This window comes from Dipteris shenzhenensis, chromosome 15, assembly GCF_047967505.1.
Source record: "Dipteris shenzhenensis isolate YYH24624 ecotype China chromosome 15, Dip_SZ_1.0, whole genome shotgun sequence".
NCBI classification, from domain to species: Eukaryota; Viridiplantae; Streptophyta; class Polypodiopsida; order Gleicheniales; family Dipteridaceae; genus Dipteris; species Dipteris shenzhenensis.
This window is the reverse complement of record NC_141610.1, coordinates 48383057-48409578: the sequence shown is the minus strand read 5'-3', so window position 1 is coordinate 48409578 and position 26522 is coordinate 48383057. Positions and strand designations below refer to the sequence as shown.

The 26522-nt window shown below is 43.5% G+C and overlaps 1 protein-coding gene across 3 annotated transcripts in view; it reads right to left on the bottom strand.

Annotated features, from left to right (window-relative positions):
- Nucleotides 1-226: 226 nt before the first annotated feature.
- LOC147893919 (uncharacterized) overlaps nucleotides 227-26522 on the bottom strand; it is a 70665-nt gene continuing 44369 nt past the window's right edge. The window contains exons 3-8 of one of the 3 annotated variants that reach the window (XM_087386143.1): nucleotides 20748-20871; nucleotides 20273-20619; nucleotides 18792-20163; nucleotides 18420-18637; nucleotides 18209-18340; nucleotides 227-265 (exon numbers count right to left, since the gene is read on the bottom strand). In XM_087386143.1, the coding sequence (XP_087242269.1) occupies nucleotides 18257-18340; nucleotides 18420-18637; nucleotides 18792-20163; nucleotides 20273-20619; nucleotides 20748-20871 (2145 nt within the window). In that variant the 3' untranslated portion in view covers nucleotides 227-265; nucleotides 18209-18256. Of the gene's footprint in view, nucleotides 266-4243; nucleotides 4496-18023; nucleotides 18341-18419; nucleotides 18638-18791; nucleotides 20164-20272; nucleotides 20620-20747; nucleotides 20872-26522 lie in introns of those variants that run through there. The other 2 variants (XM_087386142.1, XM_087386141.1) reach the window with 2 other exon arrangements.

The following is a 26522-nucleotide window of genomic DNA, read 5'->3' as shown; positions in this document are numbered from 1 at the left end:
CCCCATTCAACCCTTTTATTGCTTGAGTTTACAGCAGGGGAATGCTTACACAAAGACATTTTCTTAAAACTCAAAAATCACGTTTTATTACAAAAATTCCCTTCCGAAAAGGGTAGTACAAAATGAAAGAAACAACTGCATATGGAGCGTGTGCCACACAATGTAAACTACTACTACTACGACGAGCTGCTTGACTCGTCCTCGTCCTCGTCCTCATCCTCGTCCTTGTCCTCATCTTGGTGGATCTCTACGTCTCCTCCTCTGCCTGATCCCTAAGATTGCTTGAGTTTACAGCAGGGGAATGCTTACAAAAAGACATTTTCTCAAAACTCAAAAATCATGTTTTATTACAAAAATTCCCTTCCAAAAAGGGTAGTACAAAATGAGATATAAACAATTGCATATGGAGTGTATGCCATACAATGTAAACTACTACTACTACTACTACTACTACGAGCCACTTGACTCGTCCTCGTCCTCATCCTCATCCTTGTCCTCATCTTGGTGGTTCTTTGTGTCTCCTCCTCTACCTGATCCCTGAGGGAGCAATATGCCAATGATGCAGATTTGGTGAGATTTCGCAGCAAGTGTAAAAGGGACAGTCCACCCGTCACTATTCCCTAAAAGATGGGTATCTAATGAAAGATGGCTGCTTATGCATCACCCAAGAGATAAGGCAAAAGATTCTGAAGGAATGCCATGCACCTCAATATGCTGGGCATAGAGGAATTGCAACTACCACTCGAGCATTAGAGAGATATTACTATTGGCAACGATGCAAAAAGATGTACATCAATTTATTATAGAATGCCTCACTTGTCAGAAGATCAAGTATGACACGCCGAAGACACATGGCCTACTTATGCCTCTTCCTGTGCCCCAGGCACCATAGGAAAGCATCGAAATGGACATCATTTTTTATTTGCCAAGATCAAAATCAAGGAATGATGGAATTTGCACTATCATTAATAGACTCAGCAAGCAAGCTCATTTCATTCTAGTACGCAAAACTATAAAGGAAGATCATATGTCTAGAGTTTTCATGACACAAGTCTTTAAGCACCATGGTATGCCTAAGTCTATTGTCAATGATCAAGATCCCAAAATAACAAGTCTAATCTTGAGAGCCCTTTTTTATAATATGGTGACGAATCTGAATTTTTCTTTCTTCTTTCCATCCCTAGACAGATGGTCAAAGCGAAGTAGCAAATTCTACAGTGTTGGATCTATTGGACTGCTACGTGGCTGACCAAAATTTAGACTAGGAAAAGTACCTACCACTGGTGGAGTTTGCATATAATAATACAGTTCACAGCTCCACAGGGAAAGCCCCCTTTGAGGTCATCTATGGTAAGGTGATTCTACCACCTATCCTCACGACCAAAGATGAGATTTTTGCAGCTGAACAGTTTGTCAGAGACCTCCAGACAATCTCAAGAAAAGCATAAGAAGGCTGCAAATAAGCACAAGAGACAGTTAGACCTCAAGCGAGGGGATTGGGTGCTTTTGAAGTTTAAAAAATCTAGGCTCCGCAAGCTTAAGGACAAAGAAAACGTGTATGCGAAGTTATCTCCCATACCCTTTCAGGGTTACACATGAGATTAATGAGATTACATGCAGAATGGCAATGCTAGAGCGTTGGAGGATTCACAATGCCTCTCATGTAAGTTTTCTAAAGAAATATCAAGGACCAAAGCCTACAAAGCCAGTAACAGAGGATCCACCGAAGTGGATCAGCTGGAGGAGGTCTTTCAGCTAGAGCAGATTGTGTATCATACTGTACGCAAAGATCCCCAGGGCAAGGAATTTTACAGGTACCTTTGTAAAATCCAAGAACTATTCGGCATTGGATGCGAAGTAGATCATCCATAGATTTTGGATATTTACAAGGAAGCTTTTCAGTTGAGGTCAACTGAATAGAAGCCGAGGGGATGTCACCAAGTCGTAAATACTCCAAAGTCAAATTTCCAATTGACCATTTATTTGATCATAATTAAAGAGTCTTTCATTTATTTAATTATGTTCAAAAAGTTATCTTTTATTGGTCAAAGTATTGACTTCGTCAAACATACTTAATCTTAGTTAAGTATACTTAACCACAGTTAGGAAGACTTGGCTAACGCCAAGAGGGTTAACTATGGTTAACCAAAGAACCTCTAACTACGATCAAATTTCAAAAATAGTTGACTTCGATCAACAAGACTTGGCTTTGGCCAAAGAAGGTTGACTCTCATCAACATAGATTATTACCGACTCCTCTGGCATTAACTAAGGTGCCTTGACCCTCGATCAAAGTCCTTAATTACAATTAGAAGGCTTGGCTTCGGTCAACCGCAGATATGTACACATGTTTGCTTGGTAGGCACCCCCATAGTGACTACGATTAGTCCACAAAGACGAATTGAAGACCTAAGCAACATGGAGTTTAGCGAGCAACTAGGAGATCCCCCACGTGACCAAGTCCTTCAAAGACTCCAGAGTTGCCCTTAAGTGACATGTAAATTAGCAAGTAGATTAGAATATGACATGTGGCATGTTGCCAAAGAAATGAGCTTGTGAGCTCTTTGTATAAAAAAATTTACTCACGTATGGATTTTGTAAGCAGCCCGTGTGCTGAACTTGTAGTTTGTACTCATATTTTCTGAATGAATAAAAATCCTTCAGGGGGGGTCCAACTCGACCTGTTGTCCTCGACCCTAAAGTGTTGCAGAGAGAGAGGGGGTGAGAAAGAGAAAGCACTTGAAAAGAATCAAGCTGTAGTAGGCTAAAGGTTTGCAAGCGTGGAAGGTTGTATGAACGTTGCAGCAAGGGCCGACAAGAGAGAAGTGAGGGGGCAACTTGGACGAAAACTTCACAAGTTGAAATTTGCATGTCCGCAAATAAGGCAGAAGCATATACCTAGATGAATCCAGGAACATTCCCAAACTCATCCTCTAAAAATACAACATAGTGCAGTTTCAATCTCACGATAGTCACTCATAAGATTGAAAACCATAAACTCCATCACGCATAGCAGGGACTAGCTACTATGACATCCCCACTGACATCATCAGCGCCCAACAGTGGGTGTAGACCATAGTATAAAAGTATGCTCTCACACATACAAATCCACACACCCACACATACTTGAGCATCCATTTATACAAAGTCTTCGTACTGAGTTTCTGTCGGCACTCTGGAGATGAAGGGCAAACTCAGCCATGACGAAGGCTAGTACTAAAGGAGAAGGCGAATCAAAAAGTAGTCCAAATCTCTTCATTCAAGCTACAGCTCCTTGTGAAGTCTAAACGATTTCATTTTAGTCTCTCCCAAACGAGCATCCAAATCTAAATCTAGCTGATAGGGCAACGCACCATTTAAGATAGAAAGAATTATCGCAATACCAACAAGCTGCAACTTGGACGAAAACTTCACAACTTGAAATTTGCATGTCCGCAAATACGGCAGAAGCATATACCTAGATGAATCCAGGAACATTCCCAAACTCATCCTCTAAATACACAAGATAGTGCAGTTTCAATCTCACGATAGTCACTCATAAGATTGAAAACCATAAACTCCATCACGCATAGCACGGACTAGCTACTATGACATCCCCATTGACGTCATCAAGGCCCAACAGTGGGTGTAGACCATAGTATACAAGTATGCTCTCACACATACAAATCCACACACCCACACATACTCGAGCATCCATTTATACAAAGTCTTCGTACTGAGTTTCTGTCGGCACTCCGGAGGTGAAGGGCAAACTCAGCCATAACGAAGGCTAGCACTAAAGGAGAAGGCTAATCAAAAAGTAGTCCAAATCTCTTCATTCAAGCTCCAGCTGCTTGTGAAGTCTAAACGATTTCATTTTAGTCTCTCCCATTCCTGGTCACCTTGCACCACGGATTCGCTATCCTGCGCTAACCTTCAGCCCTTACTTCATCCAACGTCCTATGTAGCAAAGCTCTTCCTTTCCTTTGCACATCCTTGCCTAAGCTATTAACACTCTACTTGGATCGTCAAAGGCTTGAAAAAGCCTTTAATCCTGCTTTGATACCAATGTGATCTCACGCTTATAATTTACTGCAAAAACGCTCTCATAAGAGCTCTCAATGTAATCTCACGCTCATAATTTACTACAGAAACACTCTCATAAGAGCTCTCTTTCTCCCTCTCTCTAGCTCTCTTTCTCCCTCTCTCTCTCTCTCTCTCTCAACACACAGCTAAGGCCCAGGACAACATGTCGGGCTGGAACCCCCCCAAGGTATTTTATTTCTTAAAGAGAGAATCTGTTACAAAGAGTTCAGCGTGGAGCTGTCTGATACAAAATCCAACGTGAATCAATATTACAAGAGCTTCAAGCTCATTTCAAATTGGCAACATGCCACTTGTCTAAAATCTAGACTAAGTCCTATTACATGCCACTAAGGGCAACTCTAGAGTCTTCGAAGCACTTGGTCACACGAACCGCCTCCTAGATGTTAGGCTCCGTAGCGCTTCCTAGTACCTGCAACAATTAATTAAAGCGCACCACCATGGCACCCATTAATTGTTAGCGCTTTGCATGCAAATAACACACTATGGACTAATTCTAGTCACGGTGGGCGTCCCCACTGAACACGTGCAAATATAACAAATATATATATAAATATATTTTTTCTCTGGTTGACCGGAGTCAACACTCTTGATTATAATTAAGGGGCTTTGACCAAGGGTCGAGGCGTCTTAATTATAATCAAGTCTCTCCAACCGAAGTTGGCACATCTTGGTTAACCATAGTTAACCCTCTTGGCGTATGCCAAGTCTCGTTGATCGAAGTCAACACTCTCTAACCGTAGTCAGCTCTGTGATTCTCTGGTTAACCACAGTTAACCCTCTTGGTAATAAACTAAGTCTCCCCGACCGAAGTCAAGCTTACTTGACCAAATTCAAGTATCTTTGACCGTAGTCACTTCTTTGACCAATTAAAAGAACTCTTTGACCATAACTAGCACATATGAAAACTCTTTAATTATGATCAGATAAATGGCCAACTGTACTTTGACTTAGGATATTTACATTGTGGTGACAGAAGAGATCACCATGCAATGGCTAGAGAGGCGGAGATGGGATAGGGGTGCACAAAGAGAGAGAGAGAGAGAGAGAGAGGAGGGGATTTGCGAGGGTTGTTGAGGGAAGTCGTGGAAGAAGAGTAGAGCAAGAGGAGAGAGAAAGAAAGGAACAGAGATGGGGTACCGGGATTTTAAAAAAGAGAAAAGGAGAGCACAATGCCAGATACGTAGGTCAATTGTGACCAGGTGATTAGTGGTATAAGCGGTAGCTGGGGTTTGGGAGGCCTAGCAGTCCCTCTAGCAAAGTTTCAAGGCTGGGAGCCCTCACCCGATGACACAGGGTCATTAACGGGGCTGGTAGTTTACGCAATGAAAACCTAAGGTTAACCGACCGAGCACCAACTGACCTCACAACAGGAGCTACATAAAGATAGCCTGTGAAACCCATAACAATTCACTTTCTATTGTCCTCATATTTTCCCATCAAATTAAAATATATATTGGGTAATTTTATAGCCAAAGGTGTGAGAACTAGGCCTATAGTTTGAGTGCCAGTACAAGGGGTTTGGGACCTGGGTTTGTCCTTCGTGAGTTTGAAAGGCCACTTGACCTTCGGGAGTAGATTGGATGTGACATCATCAGTGAGGTATAAGCGTGTGGAAGAGAAGACTACCTCAGCCTATAAACGAGGCACCTTGTACTTGCTATCTATCTCATCCATTAACATCAACGAGGGTACTCCCCTCAGCCACCTGTCCCACTTGTGTCTTCTCTCCCTCTCACACCTTGTTAAGGTTTTCATGAGGCTGATCCTGACCTGCCATCCAGGCACGAATACCCTCATTCGACAAAATGTTATTTGTGTAGAAGGGGCCACTTTTCCTTGATGGCGGACGGGAGAAACAAACTCCCGTCTCAATAGATTGAATGAGAACCATATAGTCCGTCTTACCTCCTGGTTAAGAAGCAGGAGATGGATCGGAAGTTGTGTCGTGTACTGAGAGGCACTGAATCATTTCCTTACTACTTGAGTCTCTGCAGCTCGTACGGTCCACCTCTCCGCCGATGCAAATTGGGGGGGGATTCGAACCCCTGTCCCCATGGATCAGAACCATGTGCTCTCATCTGCTGAGCTACCAACTCCGATCCGTGGCATATCGGGAGTATGGAGGGGAATGTTCCTTCTCCCTATACTCCCTGTTCGCCCCACGAATCCTACCGAATGAATGAGATTCCTGAATAGTTACGGAAATTACAATGTATCAATTGTGTCGAATTCAACATGGCACCAGAGCATGGTGCTCTCGAACCTCAAGCTCCTCTCACCCCAGGGCAACCACTTCTGCCTTCTTCCTTCTAAATCGACGGTGGAGCTGTGTTTATGGCGAGCTGTTCAGCATTGTCTGCCCCTGCATCTAGCTGCCACTAAACAAAGTTGGCCGCCATTACTAAATCACCGCCCCAGAGCTGGTCTTTTCTACCCTTTTACTGCTTCACAATATGTAAGGGAATCTATTCCTACAACAACTCTACCCGCCAGCAATTTTTTTTACGCTGCCTCTGCATTTCAGAACCACCACGTATCTAGAAATGTTGCTTCCCATCGCTCTTTTTTCTAAAAACGTGCAGCCCTTAAGCTGAATCGTTGCCGGTTGTTGTCCAACTCGCCACCCTTCATCGCCTTGAAAGACTCATCGCCATCTGATTTTTGCTGCAGTTATTTGCAATGTTTCCATGTTACAGCAGCGGCCTGTTCTTGATATTATTCTGAAGAAAAACATCGCCATATTGAAGGAGGAAATGTGCACAAAATCTGCACAATGTTTCTACTACTGCCTGTGCATTCCTGACCACCTGAATCACACAGGTCAAAAATCGACATATTGCTGCCATCATTCCCTTTGGGGTTACCGCCATACTCTCATGGAATCCTGCCTTATTACAACATCAAGCCAACCCTGATATGAAGAAGTAAAAAGACAACCTACTGCTGTGGTTCAAATCCATCCATTGCTGCCCTGTTTCTGCAACGTGTTGCTGGCTTATCTACTCAAGTTATATTATTAATCAACTCTTCTCATCTTTGATCAGTGAATCTTCCTGACAATGGGACTATCATCTACCGCATCACTCGTAGAGAATTTCTCTGATAGTGGATTTCCCACATGGCAAACTAAGATGCAGTTACTTCTCATGCGAAGATTGTCTCCAGAGACGAACCAGAAGCAACAAGCTCAAAGCGCTGTTCTCTGTTCTTCATCAAGCTTTTATCACAAATGCCACAGACAGCTTTGCTTTACTTTGCCCGAATTCCCCTAACTTTAACCTCTAGCCTCCAAAACTAGGCAGACCACATTCAATGGCCAATCTTCCCCTGCTAAAGCAATTACTACCTGGATGAGCCTCCTATCTTCTGCAGAGTCCAAACTCTCTCCAAAAGTGAATTTCACAGTTCTAGAGCTGGCCCATAGCAGGGTCCCCTTCTTGTAGCTCTGCTCAGATTAAGAAAGGCTACCAGTTTCCCTTCTCACAATCTGGCTCAGATTTTGAATTCCCCTGGAGTCCAGGTCTACCCTTCCAACTGCTAGGATTCAGAACCCACTTCCAAGCCTCAATGAAGCCTTTCACTAAATCAGAGCCTTTCAATGAACCAGAAAAAGAAAACAAGGCTTATCACACCAATCAATTGTCCTCCGAGTTACCAACGCAGACTCTTGAGCCTCTCCAAAAAGCATATTACCATTATCTAGAGTCAAAAGATTTATCATCCATTAAAAGAGAGCCATTCCTCTATTCCTCAAGTCAGGGACCCTAAGCCACTGTTTTATTTTAGAGAAACAGCAACATAATGACTAAATCTTTCTTCCATCTTCTCACCTTCACAAGAATCTATCTAATTTACTCCACTGAGTCTTACAATTATGCCTCGATGAGTCCAAGAACATGCCCAAACTCATCTTATACCTAGATGAATCCAGGAACATTCCCAAACTCATCCTCTAAAAACACAACATAGTGCAATTTCAATCTGATGATAGTCACTCATAAGGTTGAAAACCATAAACTCCATGCTATGCCCCTAAACGAATCAACACCAAATTCTCTCACCATCGTGCCTTTCTCAATCCATTGCAAGTTGTACTTCTCCATAAATCTGGGCCTCTCTAGATTGGAAAACCAAAGAGCATAGGACTTGGAAGGACTAGGCATAGAAGCTAAAGCAATACAAATTTGATCTCAGATCTACATTACATCAGGCTTGCTCTCTATTAGGACCAACGCAACGTTTGAGTTATCAATAAATAATTGAATTTCAATAGCTCTTCTGAGGGTAGAGCCCTGAATCTACCCAAGAGCTGTTTCCTTTTCACCAAGTCCAACAAAGGAGCTGTAGCCAAAGTGAAAATGAGCAGGGCTAACCTTGTCTTATAGATCTCTTCAACACAAGTTTCCCTACAACCCCTTCATTCACTGTGATACCTGCTGAATCAACAAAATCAAAAGCATTTTGTGCTGTCCAATTCAATCGCTAATCTCTCTCTCTTTGTATGGGACCTATCCTCCTCAATTTTCATATAATTCCCGTCTTATCAATTTCATTCACAATAGACTGCAAAAATCCCTCCCTCCCCCTCCCCCCTCTCTGATTTTTCATGTGTGCTATAATAACCTCGAGATGAGATGCCATGTGCACTCCCCAAATCTCTAGTCTATCCAGATGTTGTAAGTCATTTTTACATTTGGTTTTTTGTCCCATAGGCTCATGAGGCCTCCCGTGGGTTGCTTTTGCACTCCTTGGGAGCTGCCATGTGCCCTCCCTAAAGCAGATGTACTAGAGGGTTTATTGTTGTCCCATAGACCTTTTGGGTCTCCAGTGGACGTTAATAGACTCTCTCTCTCTCTCTCTCTCTCTCTCTCTCTCTCTCTCTCTCTATATATATATATATATATATATATCACACACACATACAACAAGGGCCTTAGTGAGCCCTTTGCTTCAGTCCACAATGGCTTGTATGGGTTACATATACTTTGTACCTTGTCTCATAGACCCGCGAAGTCTCCTGAAGACGTTAATACACCTTTCTTTCTTTCTTTGTCTCTCTCTCTCACGCACACATAAAAGAAAGCTTAAACTATCGATCAATCTTTGATTCTCGACTGTACTGCCAAAAAGTTTGCCCTTGGTGCCCTTTTACTCTCTCAAAGCCTCGACCACGGATAGAAGCATTGATAAATGGAACATATCTTCCAAAATCTTTTTGGAAGCAAGAAAGATTGTGGCACCACTTAGTCTCTTGCAGGAACACCACAATCTGATTTTTCCTGTACATGGATATTCTACATGCAGCTTGTTTAAGACTAGCATGACCACCTATTGGTAGTCTGAGGTTAAAAACCACTTACTCCGATACGTGGCACTAGAAGCATGGTAGACAAATTAGACTGTTCTTCAATAGAAATTTTTATTATCTTGTTCTCCCTTCTTCCCACCTTGTCCCTCTTGGCAATGCCATTTTTCCCATCACTTGCCGTAGAAGGACCAACATTGACCCCTTGAACTTGTCAGGTTTGTGAATTGGGACAACCAAGGAGTCTTTTGAAGGATTGGTATCCTCTCTTTCCATTTACCATGATCGACCACTTGCATCCCTTCTTTCAATTGTTCAACAAGCTCCAACCTAGCTGAAGCTTCCATTTCGGTTCTTTTCTCGTGAACGCAGCCTTGGACATTTTGCAAACTCCTTTAGTGAAGACAGAAGCTTGTGGATATGCCTTCAAACTGAGAGGAGCCTTAGTAGAAGTACCTAAGTTGTTGAGAACCACTATACGAGGAGAGGGTTTGCTAACGACCCTTGGCTCCTCACCAACAGCCTCTTTAACCTCATTATCTCTTTCATAGCTTGATCTACTTCACCACTATTTGAATGTTGCTTGCATCCTTTTCTCTATGAATCTTTTCAGGACAACTATGAGCACAGTCGCCTTCTTGCCTCAAATATAGCAAGATTTTGAAATGGGACCAAATCGAACTTTTGTGCCCATAACATGCCACTTGAAAGTCTAGTTTTGTTCCATAAAATCCACACCCATCTAACCCCTTCAGGTTATCATGCCAACCTAGAAATAAGTAGTAGTTTATACAAGAAAGTTGCAAGATAATCAAGCCCATTAACCAACTAGAAACGCAAGTTGACAATGCAACCCACCACCGTACAATTATGCAACAAGAACTCATCCATGAAAAGGAAAGGCATGCAGAAAGAACAATGACCCTCACAAATGAAATGCGGCGATCTAGAAAATAATATTGGAGTTCCTCATAATCCAATCAAACAATGAGAAACCCTTCCCAACAAATTGAGTAGAGAAAGCTCAACATAAATTCCTTGGGCACAAGAGACCCTAGTTGGACATCCTTCTAGAAAAATGCAAATACAACGCTCCCTCGACAACTTAATGAGCTTCAGCTCAATCCACAAAATCCAGATTTCACATAAATACAAATAGGTGTTTCTTATTGCAAGGACACACGCCTTTTTTCTAAACAATCACTCTTATATGCTCAACAACAATCTATGAGTGTTCATAGACTTCTTCATTAGTAATACCTCTCCATTTTAAAAGACCAAAAGCATAGGCCTCCTCATCATGAACATCTCTCCATTTCAAAAGACCAAAGCATTAACATAAGAAATCTCTTCATATATTTATCACCCCCCTCCTTAGAACAATGAGGGGCATTTGAAGCCTAGAGAACATGAAGCTCAAAGTATGTTTATAATCAACGCATCAAACCGCCTCTGAACTGTCGCTTCAAGTGATTGGTTAGCCATGATAGTCTTCTGTCACGTTGAATCCATGCATTTGCCAAATGGTCAGCCCTTTATGCTTTGGAGCTGCCTCCAAAACCACGTCAATTGAGTCAATTAATCAATGCCACATATTATCGCATGTGCCCAAACTAAATACCATTCAACATCCAAAGGTTCAAATCACCCCCCCATGAGGGATTTCACCCAACACATACTAGTATGCAAGGAGTTGCATGTGCCCCAAGCATTTGCCGTCTCCTTCTAGGTGGCTTTCTAGCCTTTTATGATGTGGAGAGGCGATCTTTAGGCTTCGAAAATATAAAACTGAGAGAGGACTTGAGACTTGATTTAGTAGTTCCATTGAGAGATTTGCACTTGTCAAAGGTACTTCAGCTCCTATCAAACAATCTAGTATTGAAGTGGTTAGCTCTCTTTGTCCAAGCCGGGAGCCTACACGTGTGTCTCACTCCCCGTTTGGCTTCCTTTTCTCTGATAGTCTTCGGTAGAGAGCAGCTGCTCATAGTCGAGTTTTGTAAAGTCTAAGGTCCTCAGTCAGTCTCTCTTGTAAACCTGCAACAAACACAGTAGTGGTGCACATGGTATTTGGTCTTGTTCGGATGAGAGTCGAAATAAATATATGAGTTTGCAGTCTCTTTTTGTGTCGCCTTTCTCTACGTAGTTGGGTGAACAAGAGTTGTGAAATATTTCCATTTGGAGTTTTAGATATTGGAAGGATTGACATATTGTTTAAACTAAATAGAATTGGTATCAAAGCATGTCATGAGGAACTGTGGGAATCTTGCATAGAAATCAGGTTTGCATGACTGATTTTCGTCATAATAGCATCGTGAGTATTTGTTAGGTGTCATGAGAAAAATTGAGAGCTTGTTGAGTGTCTTCCTCGAAGCACGTTGAGATTTTAAGAAGGATTGTGGAGTCATTGAAAGAAAACAAAATCATTACTGAAGGTCTGAATTCTAAGGTACTGGTTCATGACTCAATCGACAAAGAAGTATTTGTAATTCCCAAGAAACTTTATGCTATTCTATATATAGATGTCAAAATTTTGTTTACTGTCACATGCACCCCTGGATAGCATGATGGTGAGTGCTTAATAGGGAATGGTCCACTCCAAATTCTGTTAAGTATGATGGTAAGTGTGACCATTCATCAGCAATTTTACTGTTTATTCATCAATTTGTAGCTCATTTTCCGTTAGCATGGATTCAAGATGAGCAAGATAAAGTCCACCTTGTAGCCCCTCATCTTACAAGTGAGGCGGTGACTTGGTGGCAGCATTGGGCTAGTAAGCATACTGACCCAAACACGTTTAAGACGAATTTCGTTCGGGCAACGTTTGTGGCCGACCTCAAAGCCCGTTTTCTCCCACCCCAATATCTGCTTAACCTGGAGGATGAGTTCGCTCGTCTCTCCCAGAATGGTTTGCCTGTGTTGACATATAGTAATAAGATCATCACACTGGCGCAACAGTTGGGCGTGACGGAGAGCGCCAAGATGAAGCAATTCATTCGAGGTTGGACACAAACATACATTTTACCATTCGAAACTTCGACCCGCCGGATTACGAGCGGGCGCTAACTCTCGCACAGAATGAGGAGATGATGCTGAACGCGGGAAAGCCCAAGCAGGTCCATAAAGATTCCAAAGCCCCACAGCAGTCAAACAACACAACGCGTAAGGATCAGAAGAAGGACAACCAGTTCCAAAAGAAAGACAGCCAAGCTTCTGGTCAAAAGGAGTCCAAGCCAAAGATGACTCCGGATGAGAAGGCTAAAGCGGGTATTACGGGAGGCTATCTACAGCCCGACGAGCAAAAGCGGTACCACCAAGAACATTGCTGCTTTCATTGCCACCACATCACTAGGCATGGCAAGAAGGATTGTCCGAAGTGGCTTGCCGAAAAGGCTGCGAAGTACCTACTTCGTCCGTCGCTAATGTATTGGCTCTTCCAGCTCCGCCTCCATTCTCAGCTACGAATGCCGTCTTCCCTGCTTTGAACGCCGTTCCCACGGTAGTCTTTCAAGGTAAGAAGGAGGACGACTTCTCAGATCAAAAGAAGACGCTCATTCGAGCGTACGGCACAACTAACGGGCATCAGTTTATTGTCATGTTCGATATGGGGAGTTCAGAAGATGCCATCTCCCCTCAACTTGCCAAGATAGTGGGGTGCACCTTGGTGCCTCACAAGCTTGCAGTGGACGGGTTCACACCCGGCTTGCGCACACACATCACGCCTAAGGCCATCCAATTCACTTTTTCAGTTCAGAAGGCCATGTTTACGCGGGATTTTATATTGACTCCTTTGATGGGGTGCGACATGATCCTCGGGATTCAGTGCTTCCGTGAGCATGTTCCGACGCCTGATTGGCGACAGGACACCTTCACGATTGTGGAAGGTTTACTTGAGCCCGCCGTGATACGCAATGATCGGAGCATACCAGGGATTCCATTAATCTCTCATATTCAAGCAAGTCACGCCGCCCGCAAGGGTGCCATGTGTGCACTTGTCTATGTCCAGTGCCACATCACTGCAGTTCAAGCCGCTCCTCCGATGAGGCAAGCAATGGTGGATCTACTCTAAGAGTTCAAAGCTATCATGCTCCGGGACGATCTCCCACCCCAGCTACCTCCCAACCGACTGGAAGACCATTGCATCGATCTACTTCCGGACTCGACACCTCCAAGTAAGTTCCCTTATCGACTTTCAAAGTCTATGGAGGGGGAGTTAGAGCAACAATTGTTCAACTACTGCGCGCAGGGTTTATTAGACCTTCTTCTTCGCCTTTTGTTGCACCCATTCTATTTGTGGCAAAGAAGGATAAGTCCGCACAACTATGTGTCGACTACAGAGCACTCAACAAGCTTACGGTAAGCAAAAAGTTTCCTATGACCCGCATCGAGTACATCTTGGAAAGACTCAATGGTGTAAGATTTTTTTCAAAGATTGGCCTCAAGAGTGGCTACCATCAAGTCCGGATTTTTGAAGCTGACATCCCAAAGACAGCTTTCCGAACTGAGCGAGCTCATTACGAGTTCGTCGTCATGCCCTTTGGTCAGAAGAATGCACCACCAACATTCAACAAGATGATGTCCCGGGTATTCGCAGAGTATGTTGGGAAGTGTCTGTTCATCTTTCTCGATGATATCCTTATCTTTTCCGCGACAGCCGAGCAGCATATTAAGGATGTGCGATGTGCCCTACAGTTATTACGTGATAACCAGCTATATCTCAATGCAAAGAAAAGTGAGTTCGGATTGCTGGAAATTCAGTATTTGGGTTACATAATTAGTGCTCAAGGGATTCGATTGGACCCTGAGAAGATCCAAGCTAACACAAGTTGGGCTGTCCCCACGACGGCCCAGGAGATCCGATCCTTTGTGGGTTTGTGTCAAGCATACAGCTCGCACACGGAGGGTTTCTCAACATACGCAGCCCCTCTTACAGATTTACTCAAGGGGGTAAAGACACGCAGACAAAAAGTTCAAGTCACAGGCAAAGCTTTGCAGGCCTTCCACGACTTCCAACGGTTAGCCACGACAGTTATGAAGATCGCCTCTTGGGATGATCCATTTCTGGTAATCACAGACGCTAGCAATGTCGCCATAGGGGCAGTTTTATAGCAAGAAGATAGGCCCGTGGCATACTACAGCAGAAAGCTTAACGATGCCGAAAAGAACTATCAGTGTATGATAGAAAGCTCCTCGGTGTCATCCAGGCATTAAAACATTGGAAGCCTTTCCTATACGGACGGACTTTCACGATGAAGGCAGATCACCAAGCCCTTAAGTGGCTTCAGACAATGCCTAGTACGCAATGGAGTGATCGGCAACAACGGTGGAGTCAGATATTCCAGCAGTTTGGGAGAATGATCGAGTACGTTCCCGGCAAAAACAACCCCGTTGCAGACGCTCTCAGTTGGAAAGGTTCCATCCAGACCATTGATCAGGCCACTGTGCTCGAAATCAAAGGAAAGGATCTTGATAGCATGAAGGCACAGTACGCGGAGTCAGCAGAGTTTGGCACGCAGCTCCAATTAGCCACGACGCTTGCTCCAGGCCATTACTCATTAGAGGACGATTGGCTTTTCTATAAGAAAAGGTCATGTGTACTCAAAGACAAACGACAGGTGCTTCACGGTTGCAGAGAGTCTTTTATGGATCCATAGTTCCTAAAGATTTTTTCATATGCAAAAGTATTGCAAATTTTTGCTCCCTCCTTGAAGTTCTTTGTTCAGAGGACCAATATTTTAGAAGCAGCAAGTTCTTGTTGTATCTGATACCCGGGGCAAGCAACTCCAGACGAAGAACGGAAGGTCTATCCAAAAACTATATTTGAGTTCTTTGGCAATGAACGACTATGGGTTTGATAAGGTAGATAGGGCCATGCAATTATTGAAAAGCAGTGACCCTGACAAAGTTGCTGACTGGAAGCACAATGTAGAGATCAGATTCATCCTTTGAGATCAATTTACAGGGTTGACTATGGTACATGGTTTTGAGACAGAAGATGAAGATATTTATTTTCTCCCTTATGGCAGTTTTTGGTGATGCATAGATTTCCTTTTAAGAAGGATGGTCCAGTGAGAGCTACACGTAAATACCAGCTCATTCACAGTGATGTGTGCGGTCCCATGAGGACACCTACTTTTGGTGGTTATCTCTATTATGTTACATTCATAGATGATTTCACTAATTACACTTGGGTCTATGGTCTTAAGGCAAAATCAGAAGTATTTATGCATTTCAAACACTTTGTGGCTATGGATGAGAATGACACAAGACTCAAGGTGCAGACACTTCACACAGATAGAGGAGGGGAGTATATGTCTCATGAGTTTGAGACATTCTTGAAGAAGAAAGGCATCATGCATCAGCTTACAGTGAGGCTTACACCTCAGCAAAATGGCAAAGCTGACGCAAGAATCGCACTCTTATGGAGATGGATAGATGCATGCTTACCAGTAAAAAGTTGCCTCACACGTTTTGACTCGAAGGCCTCACGTGTGCAAACTATGTTTTGAATCGGGCTCCCACAAAGGCTTTGAAGACAATCACTCCCTATGCGGCTTGGCATGGGAGAAAGCCTTCAGTGGATCACTTCAGGGGCCCACGTGCCTGTGGAGTTTCGACATAAGTTGTCAGATAAGGCACTTAAATGCATTTTTGTTGGGTACAATGTACAAACCAAAGGCTATCGTCTCTACAATCCTACTTCTCGCAAGATTTTTGTGAATTCAGAAAATTCAGCACATACACATGCTGAATTTACAATTCCAGCTTCTTCAGATGATGTTTTTGAGGGGATGTTTCCTATAGCATTTGGTTCCCCACCTGAGGCTCATGCAGAATTTACAGTAACCTCCTCCTCATCCACATGCCTGATTCAGCCACAAGCTGATTTTGTACCTCAGCAAGGTGTGGATGAAATTGTCAAGCAAGAGATTCAAGAGATACACGCAGCCAAAACAGTCCCGAATCGGTTGCTACAGACTCTCAGGGAGAGTAGGCTTGAGGCCCCATTGCCTGGCAGGACTCGTAGTGCAGTAAGGCAAGCAGGGGGAGCTCTTTCAGTCGAGACAGCTTATGCAGGTACTCTTCTTGATGAAGAAGAACCTGTGGCTGATTACAAAGGTCTTTAGGAAGCTACACCACATGCACGCAGACTCCCCATCCAGCCCACCCTATAATTCCCTGGTCAACTCCAAACGGTGAAATGACATCCAATTACTAGACAATCCTATATCCTCAGCCAACCAAAGCATGCAACAGAGACCCCAATAGCATCCTCTGTCTGTGCCACACCTGCAATTGCACAACCAAGTGTCCAACCAGCCAGACACGGCTGAACAACTACAAGACAAAGCCTTCAACAGACAAACTCTGGTGCAATCAATCGACAAAGACTCCCCAACCGGTTGCCTCAATCCATAGCCTACTGCCCAACAACATAAATCAACCTTTCTTCGCGAGGAAAGAAACCCAAACGCAATAACTAGCCAACAACAAATCAGGGAATGGCAAAAACACGCAAAAAGCAAGCCTTCTTCTACCCAGTATCCACAGAAGATAGGTCACCGGGGCTGGAAAACCCTAGATCCTGCAGAGAAAAAATGATTCTGCTCTGGCACAGCCCCAAAAGCAGCTTAGAAGAGAACACCCACACCTCGAAAATTACCAAAATCAGAAGCAACACCCCGAAAGCTCCATAAATCAAATCGTAAGTTTCCTTGCAAAGCCTGGACAGCCTGGAAGCAAATTGCAATCTTCTGCAGCAGCCTGGACAGCCTGGAAATGCCTAAAACAGGGCGCAGTCACCTGGCACAGCCCGGAAGACATGTAGATGAAATCGCAATCTGGAAGAGACACCCTGGCTGAAATCGCAATCTGCAACAGGCTCCTGGATCAAGTGTGATTTCCTCTGGCAGGCCCTTGGTGCACTGGAACTGGCCCTAGCTGATGGCGATTTTCTCAGGCAGGCTCTGGAAGCTCCTGGCAGATGACAATTTGGCTCTAGCAGCACCTGGCAGGCTCTCACAGCTCACAACTGATGATCTGGCTACTTCTAGAACTTTGGCCTTCTGAGTCCAAAAGAAGGGCTCTCCCCCTCTTTTTAGAACCATGTTCTAAAAATAGCAATTTTTAATTGCGCACATACTTTGGCCCTAGGAATTAATTGCCTAGTAATTGGGTGCACATTCACAATTTCCAAGGGCCCACTAGGGAATTTTAATTCCCCTAGTCCCACCCCATGGCCGGACCCTCTGGAGTCACGCCCCAGAGGCTCAAAGCAGTCACGCGCATATTACGGGAGTCGCAAATCAAAAGTCCCATAATTTCACGTCCTCATGACAGCTTTTGACAGGTTTGGATGGACTATGGAGGAAGTTGTGTTGTTGAGAACATTGATCACTAGACTATCAGACCTTGTCCGCACTCTTGACAGATATGTTCAAGAGTGTAAAACCTCTCTTGGAGGGACTGTTCAGCTCCCTCAGGAGCGTACTATTTGGCTAGTATATTGGCAACTCTAGTAAGATGCAAAGAACATGTCCAAACAATTTCCTATATTATGAAGTTGCCATCAACCACTTGGCTCCTTACTTGTTTATAAACCTTTAAGTGTTCTCACCTTGGGAATGGAGATCTATTAAATGGAAGAGGGCACAATTTCTTCAGGAGTTATGGGCACTTCCATCATTGGAACAAAAAGGCATCCATGTATTCTCAATAAACCGTGACGCACGCATCCTCTTAAAATAAGATAGAACCTACAATCAACTACAAAATGTAGTGCCAATCCTCTCTTTATGAAATAGGCTCTTTACACCATACCTCAGCTAAGCCATTAAGTTCTGACAAGTCAACTCTTTGCGCAGGTGTTCATTCCTGTTGCTGTTTCTTAGACTTCTTTTGGCTTGCCTCAGCTTTTCCAAATATCTTTCTAACAGAGGCAAGGGGATCAGACTGCACATGACAAGCAAACTGTCAGCTCTTAAAGGATATTTTGGGTGACAGCATCAAACCAACAATGCTGACTACGTACATTGTACATGGATGAAGCTGATTCAGATACGTTTCTAACAGGGGAAGCTCCCAATGCATCCAGTGTCAGCTGCCAGCCACACATTCCTCCACAGTGAATGTTATTTCCTGGCCTCGTGGAATTCACATTGACCCAAGGACAAAAATGGCGGTGTTGCAGTACAGGATCAAATCCATTTGTTTCTTTTTCCCAAAGCATCCTCAAATCAGATATTCTTTCTACAACACAAACAAATCAGATCATCCACTGAGACTTCTGCTTAAATCAGATATTCTTTCTACAACACAAACAAAAATCAGATCATCCACTGAGACTTCTGCTTAAACACTATTACAACCTGACTGGAAACATAGGCCATTAATGAAGACATACCTGCTGCAGGCATTGCACCAATGCTGGACTCAGGCACCACCTCTGCTTTGAAGGCTTCGATGGTCTCCCCGCACAAGATTTTCTTATCCTTTGTGACAAGTCCATCTTCGTTTTCACCAGAATTTCCTTCCATGACAGCAACATCATTACCCAAACTAAGCTTCTGTTCCCGATGAGCTGAAACAATACCTCCCTGAATTTCACAAAGGACAGCCTCTGGGGCCTGTCCTTTTTTTTCAAAAATCGATCCAGAACTGTCCATAACAATTGCAGTGACTTCAGCATCATCTCTGACTCCACGAGATTCCCTTTCTGATGAAGGAATAGTCTGCTGACTAAGATACCGTTCAGTCTCCTGACCACATTTTCCCTTGGAATTAGAATGTTCAACAACCACACCAGTACCACAATCCTTACCAGCAGAGGTGCTTATAGCAGTTATATTTTCAAATACTCCAATCGCTTGCACATAAGTGCTTTGCTGAGCATGAACTACATGGTCATTGTCATCTCTGCTGATTGCTGTACCTCGATGATCTGCCTCTTCTGGCATTTCAACACTTTCAGCAGAGTTCTCTCGCCGACTCTGGAAACATGTATCCATTGCATCCACAGATGAATAACGAGGCAAATCCCTGAAATCATGCCCAAAAACTTGTCTATCCTCCAAGACACTATGCTCATTTCTTTTCCGTTTGTGTGTGCTCCTTCCATTCCCTTCCCCCACCTTAGTATTTTCAGGTTGAGAAACACCCCGCTGAGTCAATGGGTTTGGTGTATAAAATCGAGCATTCAATCCGCAATTATTAAGCTGTGTAGGGGGAGGACCGCCAGCAATGGTTAGTTTTAAGTCCAACACACCTATCTTAGAGCCAGACTTTGCAAGAATACTTGTCACTGCCTCACTCGTCTCATCAGGCTTTTCAATCTGGTCTTTGCTTTTGAGATCATTAGAACAGCCCCGCTCAATCCCACTGGCAGCACTAAATCCACATGTAGAAGGTGCGAAATCAGTTTTGATTACATCTTCCCTTTGTGCTGATTTCCAAATTGAAGGTCGGGCTACCAGATTAAAGAACCATAAGCCTGCACTTGCCCCACACAGGCTGCAATCTAAGACTGCTGACCCTATATCAGGCCTCTGCTCTGGATACAAAAGCTTATCATGATTTCCCCCCTTCTGCTCTGTTCTCTCTGTTTTAGAACACGACAACACACTGGGTCCAGGATCAGAGTGCCTGCGAGATGTGACGTTGTCGGGGGCAGCCGCACCGGTGCTTCTTCTGACCAAGTGCAAAGAGTCATCTTCAAAATCAACTATGTAGGGAAGCAGCCGAGGCTCCCATCCACAAAGGCTTATTAATCTTTGAGCCTGCAATTCAATCATGGGCTTTTAATTCAGCAGGAATAATGTCAATAAGCTAGAAACTTATGTGTGCAAGAGGCAAACGATTCCAACGAGATTCTCCGAGTGCACAAACCTGGTAGTAAGTGCAGATGGCAGCAGAAAGGGAATCTTCACCTGTGCTTTCAGCACCATCATTCAGTATCTCCGTTGGGAGAACTATATTAGGGGGCTGAGCAAGAAGTCGATCAATCTGGGGACCTTTCGACAGTTTCAATTGATGAATGGCAGAACCTGTGATAGCAGGGAGTGCTGGAAGCTGATATAATGCATCACAACGGTTTTTGAAGCCTTCTATGAGAGCTTCTGCTGGTGTGGGTGGAAATTCTGCCAATGTTTCTGAGCAAATGTTTCCTTTCCATGGACATAGAGCCTTATGAGCAGTATCCAACTTCTCACTAAAAGATGCTGCAGCACTTTCAGCTTTTATGAAAAGACAACACAATAGAACAGGTATTGGTCAAAACATCCTTGGCAGCTTTTGCAGTCTTATTATACACAGAAAAGGCCCAAATGACAAACAGAAGGCAAAAGGAAAGTGCAGCGAAAACCTTGCTGTTGTGACCATGTCGATGAAGATGGAAAACTGAGCTTAGCATTACAGCCTTCACAGGATATGAGGTCAACATCCACATTGACCCAGCCTTTTCTAGCACAATTCACAGGACCAGCTACCTGCAGAATAAAGTAAAGTAAATAGTGCAGATGCAGATATCAAGCATGAACACACAAGGTTAAACCATACATTTGTATGATGTATCAAACCTGTAAGAGATTTGTCTGATGTAAATGTAGGCAATATAACTTTTTAGACATATGTCTGATGTAAGAGATTTGTCTGATGTAAATGTAGGCAATATAACTTTTTAGACATATGAGCGGCCTAATGGGAGCTCAAAATAGAATCACTTACACCAGGATAAAAGTTCATTTAATAGAGTTGGCCTCCCTGCAAAAGAAGGCATTAGATCACAAGAGAAAGGGTTTGGCCTTGCAATATATGTAGCTGATTAGAAAGTGAGGCAGGATCTCGTCTGATTCAACCCTTGTCCAGACTCTAATTCCCAATACAACGCAAATACGGAAATGCCATCTACAAAGTGCTTTCCAAACCATAGGACTTCTACAAAGTTCACACCAATAATAGGATCTGAGGCATGCCCTCTCCAGAAGGAAGAACACACTCTGGACTCTGACTGATTCACTACTCTTAATATCCTGCATACTACTCAGGAGTCTTCTAACCATAGGTGGGGCATAGTAACCCCTATTTTATGATTTCATCTATAGTTAGGACCTTGGTTGATATTCTAACGGTTAGGTCAATCCTTATGCCCTCTAGCTACTTGAATCTTTGTCTTTAACCCATCAAGGAATAAGACCGTACCAAGCCATAGCCATCCAAACCCTATTAGCCTCTACTCCAAATGTGTCCCTACTAAGCCATGACTTATGCGTACCTCATTAGCCGACTATAAACAACGATAATTGTCTAAATATAGGTCCATGTAGCAAAGTATGTGTATGGTATATTCACCATGCCTAGATTACAACCACACAAAACTTTGAATCCTCTTAAGTTCTGAGGACCCCCTTTTAAGACTCCCATGCTTAGAACCATCAAAACTGGCATCAATTTTTTAATGAATATTTTGACAAGAATATTGACACTGTTATGTATTACTTGCATTCCCTCCCCTAGATTAGTTATGTCATGAAAAGTAATGCAATGGCATTGTGTGAAATTCATCCCTAGAGCAAAGTGGGGTTTTGAAAGTACAACCATACCTACATCATCCTTGGACATCCACTACCTAATAGCTAGACAAGCATGGGTTAACCACGGGGGATTCACTAGTAGTAATAAGGAGACATCTCAAAAATTTCCTATAAATCAGCCATACTTTCCGAAGTTCAACTTCCTCAAATCAATCCTTCCACTCCCAACATGAAAGTACAAAAGTTGGGAGGAAGTTTGTTAACAATCTTTTTCCCTCACCCCTCAGTTGACCAATGACAACGTCCAATGGCATGGTAGCTTCGGCATGTAAGCTACATCATTTATCTTTTGCAAGACTTGGAAAGGTCGAGAGTACCGCATTTTCAGATTGGTGTACACCTTATCCTTGCCTTTCATCCGCCTTAAGTCTTGCTTACTGAAAACGCAGCAACACTCAATCATCGTCTTTAAAGACCAATTCACGTCGGTGCTTACCTATTGCTCTTTTATGCTTCTCCTGGCTATTCTAGAGGGCAGTTTTTACCTTCTAATAGGCTGCATCTAAGCCTTCCACAAATCTGTCCGCTTCGAAGATCTTCTCTTTGGGGTGCAAAATAGGAGGTACCTTTCTTCCGCATTCCACAATTTTGAAGGGTGCTTTCCTTGTGGAAGAATGCACTGTATTGTTGTAGGCAAACTCAACCAGTGGCAAAAGTTGCTCCCATTTTGTTTGTTTGTCTGAAACATAGCATTTGAGAAGATCAAGGGTAGTAGAGTTTGCCTCTTCTAATTGTCCATTTGACTGTGGTGGATAGAAGATGAAAATTTCAGCATGGTGCCCATGTTCTCAAACAAGCCTCTCCGAAAAAGGTGTTCTCAAACAAGCCTCTCCAAAAAAGGCTGTTCATACGGGGGTCTCAATCACTGACAATGGATTGAGGCATCCCGTGGTGCTTGAAAATATGAGACATAAATAATCTGATCTGCTGTAATTTTCTTCCGCACAAGAATAAAGTGGGCCTGCTCGCTGAATCTGCAAATTATGGTCCAAATTCCATCATGTGCTGATGGTGTACAAGGCAGATCGAAGATGAAGTCCACGCTTCGAAGATCTTCTCTTTGGTGTGCAAAATAGGAGGTACCTTTCTTCCGCATTCCACAATTTTGAAGGGCACTTTCCTTGTGGAAGAATGCACTGTATTGTTATAGGCAAACTCAACCAGTGGCAAAAATTGCTCCCATTTTGTTTGTTGGTCTGAAACATAGCAGTTGAGAAGATCAAGGGTAGTAGAGTTTGCCTCTTCTAACTGTCCATTTTACTGTGGTGGATAGAAGATGAAAAGTTCAGCGTAGTGCCCATGTTCTCAAACAAGCCTCTCCGAAAAAGGCTGATCATATGGGGGTCTCAATCACTACCAACCGATTGAGGCATCCCGTGGTGCTTGAAAATATGAGACAAATAATCTTGCCATCTGATCTGCTGTAATTTTCTTCCGCACAGGAATAAAGTGGGCCTACTTGCTGAATCTGCAAATTATGGTCCAAATTCCATCATGTGCTGATGGTGTACAAGGCAGATCGAAGATGAAGTCCATGGCAATGCTTTGCCAAGGTCTATCCGGAATAGGCAATGGCTGTAGCAATCCAGCTGACTTTTGCCTTGGCATACTTCACCTTCTGACAAGTGATGCATGTCTTGACAAAATCCTCAACATATTTTCTCAAAGTCGGCCAGTAGAAGAAGTGCTCCACACCTTTGACTGTGGCTTCAATGCCTCGATGTCCTGCATATGGTGGGGCATGACTACACAAAGTCTGCCATGGATCATTAGGAATCCATCTTTAAGCATACAATGCTCATGCCAATTGCCCTCAACCAGCTGATCATAAACCCTTGCAAAATCATCATCATTGGCATACTCATCCTTCAAGGCATCAAGTTCACTATGGTACGCAATGGTGACAGGTGAAACTTGCGGTTTCTTTGATACTGCATCAGGACAGGACTTCATGGAAAGTGCTCTGCAACAACAATCTTCTTGCCAGGCACATGCACAATCTGAAAATGAAACGTTGAAAGGAAGTTCGCCCACCACATGTGTTTTTTTGAAAGCTTCCTTTGAGTGAGAAAGTACCTCAAGGATTGAGGATCCGTCTAGACATAAAAATCAGCACCTAAGAGGTAATGCTTCCAAGTAGAAAGAGCATTTATGACAGCTGCCATCTCTTTCCCATATATCCCAAAATTTATCTCAACATCAGTGAGCACTCTGCTCTTATATGCAACCACTCTACCGTCTTGCATAAGCACTCCTCCTATACTGCTCCCACAGGAGCCAAATGTGATCCTGAAAGTTGTCTTGTGCACATCCTCAAGTCGTATCCTGATCTGATGGTAGCCACTCTTCAAATCTATCCGGCTGAACATTGCAGACCCCTCTAACCTATCCAAGATATCATCAATCCTGGGTATCGTGAATCTGTTCTTAATGCTTATCTTATTCAGAGTCCTATAATCTATGCACATCCTCCACGAGCCATCCTTCTTTTGCACAAGCAAGACTGGGGAACAATAGGGCAAGGAGCTGGGCTGAATTAGCCCCGGCCCCCATCACAAGAAATTCATACAAGACAAATGTGGCCCTGAAAGCTGTCTTGTGCACATCCCATGTCGTATCCTGATATGATGGTAGCCACTCTTCAAATCTATCCGGCTGAACATTGCAAGCCCCTCTAACCTATCCAAGATATCATCAATCCTGGGTATCGGGAATCTGACCTTAATGGTTTTCTTATTCAGAGCCCTATAATCTATGCACATCCTCCACGAGCCATCCTTCTTTTGCACAAGCAAGACCGGGGAACAATAGGGCGAGGAGCTGGGCTGAACTAGCCCCTTCTCCACGAGATCCTTTACTTGATTCATTATCTCCTCCTGCTGGGCTGCACTAACCCTATAAGGAGGTGTCACCAATTGGTATTTCTCCCAAGAAATAAAGAAGAGTCTTTATCAGATTGACTATGGTCAAAGAAAGCTGGCTTTGGTTCACACTACTTTTGCTTTGCATTGGCAAAAGAGAACTGTGGGGACATCCACAAGGGACTAGGATTAGTCCTAGAACTAGGAATGCATGTATTTCACTAACCTTTAATGGGTTAAAGTGTTGGAATTTGTTTGTGCCATGTGTAGGACCTAAGAGAATGCAAAACGGACCCAAGAGTGGGGAGAAAAGTGTAAAAAGCAGGTCCCACAAGGCTCAAAAAGTAAAAACAAGGAGGCGCCTCATTAAAAGGAGGGCCCACAAGATTAAAAGGCACCTAAAAGCTCCAGAGCACCAGATTTAGAAGGAAAAGCACTAAAAGCTTGGCTTTTTGTAAAAGTAGCTTTTAGAAAGCAGGTGCTTTTTGCTAGGCCTAGTCTATAAAAGAAAGGTCCTTGGCCTCCTAGATTCATTCAAGATTGTACTCAGACTTATGCTCTTTCATGAGCCAGTCGTTACAAAGATTATTCTATTGCAATAAAGACCTTTGGGGGGGTCCAACCCTTATTTCTCGGCCCTAGTGTGGTGTAGAGTGCCCACTGCACTTGCGAATTTCATGTTGAAGAGGGCTTTTGTTCTTCCACCTCATCAACTTCATCTTGGGATACCTCAGTGGCATGCCCCGAAAAAACATGATGTCCCTCATCATTCTGTTCTTCTTCACCCTCACTGGCGTTGTGCTCCTCTTCAAAGCTGTCTTCTTCCTACTCTGAGATAGTCAATGACCTCTCACGATGTGACATGCTTGCTGTTTAAATGGTTGTAACTAGAATGCAATGGGGGCTTTCTTCACCCAACACTACCAGGGCTCACCTCTGTAGGAAGATGGTGACTGTCCTGGCAATGGAACCACTGAAACCGGCCTTCAGTTAACTCAAGGGCAGTAAACTATAACTAGCTTAGTATTCATACCATTTACAGTCACATTGCATCATTTCCAGTCACTTATATTAGTTAATTGCCACTGATAAACAATCTTCAAAACACTTAAAGAGTGCCCCTGCTCAAAGGAACCAAACATGAGACAGCACACAGGCCCCAAACACTTTTGCACCCCTTTCGGTATTTATTTAATTCTTCAAAAGTGAAATCTTGCTTTACAACAAGGTCGCACCCAATTCCAGTGCACCACTAGTACCCAAGTGCCAGGGTCAAAACTAAGGCATTTCTCAACAATTGTGACACCTGACTATGACAAGGCATCAATGCTAATCCCCAGTAGTACTCAAAAGGCATAAAATTGCAACCAATCTGTCTCTCTACCACCAACCAGGCTTACCCTTTGTGACTAGGTATCCTCTTACAGCTTGTATGGCCCAAAAAGTGCTCCAAACAACAAAATGCAAAGTCACAAGCTTCCAAAATAGCAAATGCAAATCAAAAGAAAACCAAACTTCCATACCCGTTGTCCGTGGATGAGAGGCGAGCTCTGCCCTCGCGCCTATCCTTTTTCCAAGCTCCCAACACAGCATAGATGGCTTCCAGGCACAGATAGGACAACAGGATAATGAAAGAAATGAAGAAACATGACGCGGGAAAAGAGACAAGGGCGAGGCTCAGGGATG